This window comes from Linepithema humile, chromosome 6, assembly GCF_040581485.1.
Source record: "Linepithema humile isolate Giens D197 chromosome 6, Lhum_UNIL_v1.0, whole genome shotgun sequence".
Classification (NCBI taxonomy): Eukaryota; Metazoa; Arthropoda; class Insecta; order Hymenoptera; family Formicidae; genus Linepithema; species Linepithema humile.
Window position 1 is genome coordinate 9,888,788 of NC_090133.1, and position 9,220 is coordinate 9,898,007.

At 25.8% G+C, this 9,220-nt stretch overlaps 1 protein-coding gene across 1 annotated transcript; it reads left to right on the top strand.

Annotated features, from left to right (window-relative positions):
* Positions 1–3,349: 3,349 nt before the first annotated feature.
* LOC137000473 (uncharacterized) lies at positions 3,350–6,540 on the top strand. Its single transcript, XM_067357052.1, has 2 exons — positions 3,350–5,063; positions 5,131–6,540. Exon 2 carries the CDS (start codon positions 5,131–5,133, stop codon positions 6,451–6,453), a length of 1,323 nt encoding a protein of 440 aa, XP_067213153.1. The 5' UTR covers positions 3,350–5,063; the 3' UTR covers positions 6,454–6,540.
* The last annotated feature ends 2,680 nt before the right edge of the window (positions 6,541–9,220 follow it).

Consider the following 9,220-nt stretch of genomic DNA (forward strand, 5'->3'; position numbering starts at 1 on the left):
CCTGCGCCGCTTTGCGTCTGCGTTCGCGGTTTTCGATTGTTTACGCCAGCGCGTGATTCTGTCTTATTTCAATACATGTCAATACTTGTCATTTTAAGGTTAGATTTCCACACGATAGAAAATTATAATAATAGTACACGCAAGAAATCATTTAACGCTATTAATTTGAAGAGCCCCAGATGGACAGTGTAAAACAATGTAAAATTAGCAGTAGAAAATTGGAATAAGAAATGGCCAATGTGTGTGAATATACATTTCTACGAAAAAAATATAAACTGTGGGAAGAAAATATAAATGTCTCGGTATGTATGAAAATTATTTTTATATTTTCTATATGATGATTATATATAAAAGATAAACATATTAAAATATATTTGAAATTTTTATGCAAATAGATTCCTGTTAGAAACCGTCAACGATGGGATAAAAAAATTGCATTATCAATTCCTTGTATGGATGAAGGTGACAATAATACTAATGAAACGGAAACAAATAAAACGGAACAAAATTTTACACAATCTTCGAATATAAGCCGTAAAAGAATAATTATTTAAGCAGAAGTAGCGATATTTTTTTTTTTTTGTACAGATGAGATATCCGACAATGAAATTTATGAATCTAATTATTTTGTCGATGATAATCATGATTATGAAGATGATATTGCGGCGTTAGATAATATAAGTAATGCAATTGATGTAGATACATCTTTATATGATGAGCATTCTATAGATTTCGGTGAAAGTACATTTTGCACTTCTTACAGCAATAATGAGAATGTTTTATTTAATGAAAGTGCTCAAACTATTAATGAAACTGTTTACAATTTAATAAATCTTTATATGAAACATAGAATGACAAAATCTAACTTAAGGGATATGCTAGTAGTCATAAATAATATTATACTGCACGTTACATGTTGTATCATGCACTGTAAAAAAAGTCGGTAAATTTACACAAATAATAGACGTAAAAATTACATAAATAATGCAGTAAATACACAAAATCATGTAATTTTAAAAAAGTTATATTATTTTACAGAAATTTTGTAATTTTACAAAAATTATGTAGATTTGTTTATTATTGTGTAAATATATCTTATTTTATATGGAAAATTACATAAATAATATAATATTTCAAATATTTTATGTAATTATCCTAATTTTTGTAATATTACCAAAATATAATGGTAATATCTCGCTGCAGAATATGCGTGATGTGATGGCATTAATATCTCGAGATAGGCGCGCAGCAGCTACTCGTAGTTGATTGGTTAGCGATCGCGTAAGCAGCGTTGTCACATGCGTGTTATAAGTCTGACGTACTAGTAACGAATTGGCTAAACCGTCGAAATGACGATTATCGAAAAGCTGTTAGTTCGTGTTCGTGCGTGATTGCATCCAGCCATTAGCCATTGTACTTTCTAGCCCTAAGCATTGTCCGATTGTCCGGATCCCGAAGTGCGTAAATTTTTATATATTTCTCTGTGAGAGAGAGAGAGAACATCCGTATAACATTCATCGAGATTATCGTCTTCGTTCAATTTGCCTAAATCGTTATTGTTTGTTCGATCACGCAATCTTTTGGTCTCACAAGATAGGTAAGTAAAATATTTTAATAATTAGTTTCGAAACATATACATTATAAAGAATAGCTGTTCATTGTAATTTCGTTAAATCTTTATAATATCATTATTTTTTATATTGTAATGTTCAAACAAAAAATTTTTTGCATATATATTTGTAAATTAATAGAATCTTTCATGCTTTTTAAATAGAATTTTTTTGTTTTTACATAAATTCAACTTACAATCGTAAAAATTATTTGAAAAATCACAGTTTTACATACATATAATTTTGTATTTTTAATTTTATAAATATTAATTTTTAAATTTATTAAAATCCAAGTTTGTGCTATGTAATCTGACATATTTTTAACTTAAAATTTGCAGTGATATATAATAAAAGAAAGAGGATTCTTCTAATAACCTTGAGCAGATCATCTCTAACTATTAACTTTGTTCTGTTTATTTCCTCATATAACGTTTTCTAAAGCAACATTTCAAACAGTTGAGTGAGTCTACAAAAGAAATTTGCCAAGGACAAGGTAAGATCATAATATGATATGTTTTATTAATTGATTTCAAAACATGTATACAAGTGTTATAATTGTCATTGTAATATCATTCACTTGTGTGACATTCAATTTTATTTTCTTTTTTTTCAATAATTCTTCATATGAAATATGTTGCAGTTACTACTTTGAAAGGAAATATCCTTATATGAATCCTATCTCAGTCCAGTTTTATTTCTCCTTTCACACAAACTCCTTCCTACACAATTATAAATTTCTTTATTTACTTATTTGAAGATTAAATATTGAACAATGTTCAAATGTGTAATGTGCAACAGTACATTTTCATCCATTCTTTTGTATAACAAGCATCAAATTTTTCATAAAAACATGCCTTATTTAAAAATTATTTGTCTGTTCAAAAACTGTGGGCAACATTTTAATAAATATGTTAATTTTAAAAAACATATTCTTAGATGCCACACAAAAAATTATAAAGAAAGAACATGTGTTACTTATTGTTGCAAAGAAAAAAACTGTAACAATTATTTTACAAATAGAGTAGATTTTCATAAACATTTATATAATCATATTAGGCAAAGTAAAATTGGGATTTGTTGTGGATATCGATCTTGTCTTCTAAATAACACAATTTTCAAGACAGTCAATACTTATGCAGTGCACATATGTAGACATCATTCATATAATAATAATAAAAACAATTTTGATAAGCAGTTTATTGTTAATAACGAAGAATTTAATTTTGATGTGAGTAACAATTTCAATCTTGTTTCTCAAGAGATAACTTCAAATCAAGTTTTTGGTGATATAGAAAATACTAAAAAAGCTATTTCACAATTATATTTAAATTTGACTGCAAAATATTTTCTAACAGAATTTGCTCTACAAGCTGTAATAGATGGTATGTTATCTATACTGAAACTTATTCATGAACACTTTATTAAGTCTTTAAATGAAAGTGATATTCAAGATGATATAAAAGATAAAATTAAAGATATGTTTCAACACAGTCATTCTTTTTTTGAAAATATTCATAATTCCATTAATGGTAGTCTTCGAAATACGTATTCAAGAAATATATATTTTCAACAAAATTTTCACATTGTGATGCCTGTACAAATTAATTTAGAAATTGATAACAATCACAAACAATGTTTTTATTATTATATTCCAATTTTGAAAACTATTAAGGTTTTATTACAAAATTCTGATATTCAAAACTTTTGTTTAAATTTATTTCAGATTTCTAATAGTAATGCGCTCTTTGATATTAAAGATGGTAGTGTATTAAAAAACAACAATTTCTTTCGTAATAATAAATATACATTACAAATTTTATTGTATCAAGATGCATTTGAAATATGTAATCCTTTGGGTTCAGCTAAAAAAAAATTTAAACTTGTTGGCGTATATATGGTGCTAAAAAATTTACCCCCTTACCTCAGATCAAAAGTTGATAATATACAGCTTGTTATGTTATGCTATGAAAAACATGTAACATTTTTTGGTTGGGAAAAAATAATGGAATATCTTATAAATGATTTAAAATGTTTAGAAAATGAAGGAAAAGATATTAATGTTGGTAATAAAACAATAAATTTTGTTGGCACTGTTGTTGCTATGTTGGGGGATAATTTAGGAAGCCATCAAATTGGTGGTTTTACCGAAAGTTTTAATTCTGAATATTTTTGTCGTTTTTGTGATATAACTCAAAATGAATTCCAATCAAAGTATGCATGTACTAATATAAACAGAAATTCAGATAATTACAATTTGTGTGTCACACAAGCAAAAAATATCATGAAAGCTGTAAAGGGAATAAAAAATGATTCGCCTCTGAATAAACTTAATTATTTTCACATTTGTAATCCAGGATTACCACCCTGCATAGCACATGATCTTTTTGAAGGAATCGTTTCATATGATCTTATATATTGTATAAAATATTTTGTGAAAGAAGGTTGGTTTCCTTATCAATTTCTAAATCATAGATTGCAAAAAATGAAGTTTTTGTACGAAAATGTACGTAATAGTATTCCTCTTATAAGAGATTCAACTAAAATTGCAGGCACTGCAAGTCAAATCAGAAAAATATTATTAATTATTTCCCTTAGCAATCTTTGATGTAGTTAAGAATATTACGGATGATGTTTGGATATTAATGTTATATCTTCGAGAAATATGTTCTTTAATTTGTGCTCCTGCTTTGTCCTTTGGTCAGATTGCGTTATTACAAGAAAAGATAAATGATTACTTATCATTGAGAGTAAAATGTTTTCCAAGTATCAAATTAAGGCCGAAGCATCATTATATTTCTCATTATCCCATTTTAACTACATGTTTTGGTCCATTGAAACACTTATGGACCTTGAGGTTTGAAAGCAAACATAGGTATTTTAAAAACATTGTTAAACATTCCCAAAATTTTAAGAACGTAATTAAATTATTATCACACAAACATCAATTTTTGCAAAATCAATATTTCAATAATAATTATCGTACTTTAGTAATAGCAGATGATGCACAAGAATATATTTCTCAAAACTTTAATGATCAAGTTTCTTTCATTATAACAGATTATTTTCATAAAAGAGAAAATGAAAATATAAAGTACATATCCTCACAAGTTACTTTTAAAGGTATAACGTATAAAAAAAATATGTGTATCTGTGTAGGTAAAGATTGTTTTGATTATTTCACTCTATGTAAAATTAAATACATTTTGATAAATAACTGTTATACAAACATTTATTTTTTAGGTACCATAACAAAAATTACATATAATCCTGATTTTGGCATATATGAACAGTTCGAATTGAAAGGTATAGATTGCAATGTAGAGAAAATTTTGTTGTTCCCATACACTTCCTTACTTGCACCACATCCTATCCTGGAAACTAATTTAAATTCTATTCCTGTATATGTCTTCAAATATGCACCTCTTGATTCATAAATTTGGATCTTAAAATGATGTAAGCAATTTATACTTTAACGTAAATTGTTACATTATGCATGTATATATATGTTCTTTTATTTTAGATGTCGTATCTCTATAAAGTCTGGTCTGCCGATAGAAAAAATAAAATATCACTTATACTTCGTGAATCAGATGATATGCTAACAGATCTTATTACAAAAAGTAATATTAAACTTGGAATTGTTGGTTCTGTTCTTGTCATAGAGAAAGATGGCACAATAATTGATGACAATGAGGTTCTAAAATTTTGTTCCGGTGAAATTTTAATGTTACTACGACCAGAAGAATCCTGGTCTGTACAAAATGAAACTGCAGTTATGTCTTCTGATACTGCTTCACTCACATCTAGTTTAAATGAGGAAACTTTTTCGCCATCATCAAGTTCGCTATCTATTTTATCTCCAATAAATCAAATATCAAATAATAAACAAGTAGAACTTGAATTTTGGATAAATTTTCAAATACCATGGAATAATTTAGAATCAACAGTGCTTAAAGAACTGCAAAATGGAAGTCGCAGCAAATATGTAATAAATGCAGTTGTGAACCGTACCGTTTCTGAAATGAGAAACATTCAAGAATTTATACCATCCAAAGCGTTTAAAATAATAGCTGAAAAAATTGTTAATAAATACCCACAAACTTTTAAAGATATAAATGAAGATGGTACATGTTTTGGCGATGGATTTTATACCACATATTTAAAACTTCGAGACCGAAATTGTTACTTAAATAGGCCACATATGAAAAGAAGTCTAAGCCAAAGTTTAAATATACCTATAAAAAAACAAAAGAAAGTATTATCCGCTAAAGCAGGATGTAGTAATTGGCAACCAGAAAAATATAATGATACAGAAACTGAGGAAACAATTGAAGAAAAGACTAAATTTCTATGTCAAATAGTTGACGATGATTCATCAAAAAACGATCTTAAAATTCAACACAAAATTTATTCCTATCTTGAAGCGACATATCCTGCGCAAAGATTATTTTTAAACAATGTTCATGAAATACCTAGTATCAAAAATATTAAAATCACGTGGCCGATACTTTTACAAAAAACATTTATGTTTTGGCATTATGAAAAACTAATGGGACATTCTATAGATCTTCTAAAGGAAGAAATTATAAAAAAACAAGAAAAAATTCTCAATTATGGACAACACAAAAAATATAAAGATATCAATGATTCTAATAATCCAACAGAGATAAAATTGATACAAATTATAATGAGACATTTTAAAGAAGATTTTGAAGGATTATTTAAAACATATCCTGTAAATATTTTCTTTAAATATATTTATTTTGCTTATATGAATGTCATAGACTTAATTAATACTGAATATAACTTATTTAACAGGAAGGAACATTGTTGCAGGATATAAAACCACCAACTGTGGCACCATGCATCATAATCATAAGTAATTTCACTATATGTAGTTATACTAAATTTAACTTTAGTAAATTTTTATTGTTATATGTTTGTAATTGCTTTCATTATCGTATATTATATTGTTACAGATGACGCAGCATGTTGGATGTTTTATTTATATATAGAAAATGTATTGATTGAAAGGACATTTTGCTTTTATGAAGCTTTGAAAATGTTGATGTCCGTATATTACATTTTCAACATGGAATATCCCATAAATTGTACATGTACTTTAGAATTTTTACAAAAGTACTTTTTAAATATTCATCCACTTGCTGGAAAATCTCGTAGGATATCAACAAAATACAAAGTATTATCACTCTTTAATAAATTAAGAGATACGTCGAACAAAGAAAATACTGCTACACACAAATAGTGTAGTGTGTATGTACATATGTATGTACAACAACAGTAAGCATTATTATGTTATTTATATCAAATTTGTAATAATGGCATATACACACATTGTATCTTTATGGTACATTTTTATATCATTTTATAATCTTTATTAATATTTTTATTTCTTTCAGAAAAAGATAAAGTTTATATTATATATTATAGCAGTTTATATTATAGCATCCTATGATATACTTTATATATTATAGCAGTTTATATTATAGCATCCTATGATATACTTTATATATTATAGCAGTTTATATTATAGCATCCTATGATATACTTTTTAGTTTAGTTTCTAAAAAAAATAAATTTTTAATTTATCATAAATACTGTCAATTGATTGCAAAGGAGTTACATTTTGGATACGTGGTTAAAATGAAGACATTTTTTCATGAAAAAAGATTTTTTTTATATCTGATTTTAAGTTGAGATCGAAATTTGACTTTATCAGTTGGTTTATCGCATTCTTTCTATTTATATTATAATTTAACCTATCTATGTAATTTTTCGTAATAAAATACATTCTGCATAGAGCACTATATTATAATTTATGTCATGCGGCAGAACCATGCTGATAAAAAACAACTTCGATTTAAAGCGAAAAAAAAGTTTACGCGCATTTCGGAAATTGCGTGATTTAAGTCAATTTAGCGGGTACATCAGTATTACAACTTCGTGATTTTAGGATTAAATGCAATTTCCAAAGATAATACGTTTAAACGAGAGAAATCTTAAAAGGTTGAGGCAACTCGATTAAACAATATGCTATTATCAACAGATAATAATTTAGACATAAGATATTTAATATCTTACTTACAAAAAGCTCATTGCTTTTCAGATGATTATAAAAGGAGCTTATAATTTAAGATACGTATTGTACTTTTATGCTTTATTAAGTGATCTATAATGAGATTATATTCCAAAGATTTTTTATACAAGTATGTATTTGAGTTTAGATATAACGTGCGATAAAAGTAGAGAGATTTGTTAAGTCCATTTTAGATACATATTGGATTTTTATTTCGAGCAAATTTTGAAAACTGCGTACTTACCACGTTTTTTTTTTTTTAATTTTTCATTTATATTCTGACATGTCAATAACACGATTACTATTTTTTTCTTGCGATGAATATTAAAGAATCAATATTATTTGCGACAATTATAATCCATCACAAAAAAATCGTTAGATACTTTAGACATAGATTTACGATGATATATTTACTAAAAAGAGATTGCATTGTTTTTTTTTCTTTTTTATAATGCAACATTCGTAATATCGAAACGTTATAAAAAACTTGACATTGTAAATGTAAAACTTAACATTTTATAATAAAACAATTATTAATATTGTAGAAAATAATTGAATTATTTTAAAGCATAAATATTTATTTCTTCAGCCATCTAGTGTATATAAATAAATTTATTTGTTATAAGGGGTGTCAATTAAGCTTGACGTTTAAAAATAGGTCGATTTTCAATATTTTTTTTCACGCTGGTATTGACAAAATCAGGCTTTTATATATTAGTATATTATTTAAAAAAATGAAACTTATAAGTTTTTCAATAAATGAAACTTACAAGTAAAATTTATATGTTTTAAGTATGCAAAAGCCTTTGTCATGCCAATATCAGCGTCAAAAAAAAAAAAAAATTGAAAATATATCTATTTTTCAGCGTCAAGCTTAGTGATACCAGTTAAATAATAATTAAGCAGATTGCAGAAGTGAATTTACATAAAAGTAAAATTAAAATAATAATGTAATAAAACTTTTTAAAGTTAAAATATTTAATATTTTAATAGTAAATGTACACAACAGAGTGTATTGAAAATTTTACTTACAAGTAATTTTCTTTAATAATTTTTGTAAAAATCACATTTTAAAATGTAATATCGCAAACCTGTATAATATTATTACAAAAATAATGTAAACTTGTAATCGTAAAACATAAATTTCATATTTTTATTTGTAATAACTGAAATGCGTGAAGTATTATTACATTCTGTTGTGTAAATTCAATATTTGAATGTTTAATATTCCAATTTTAAGAAGTTTTATTACATTTCTTATTCTGTAATTTTGCATGCTATTGTAAATTTATTTCTGTAATTTGCTTAATTACAAATTAAAAAATTTATTTTACTTGCATACTGCAAATTTACAAATGAGTGGAAATTTACACTTATTATAGTGGGTCTTAAAATTACCCACAATAATAGGTGTAATTTTACACAAAATTTTTTTACAGTGTGGTACTCTGTTTCTATTATCAATTCTGTCGCCTCTTGTGTTAATAAATTTTCTTTAGTTTGATCAAATTCT

Coding starts and splice junctions, on each gene's coding strand:
- LOC137000473 (XM_067357052.1), top strand. CDS start 5,131: ATGTCGTATCTCTATAAAGTCTGGTCTGCCGATAGAAAAAATAAAATA.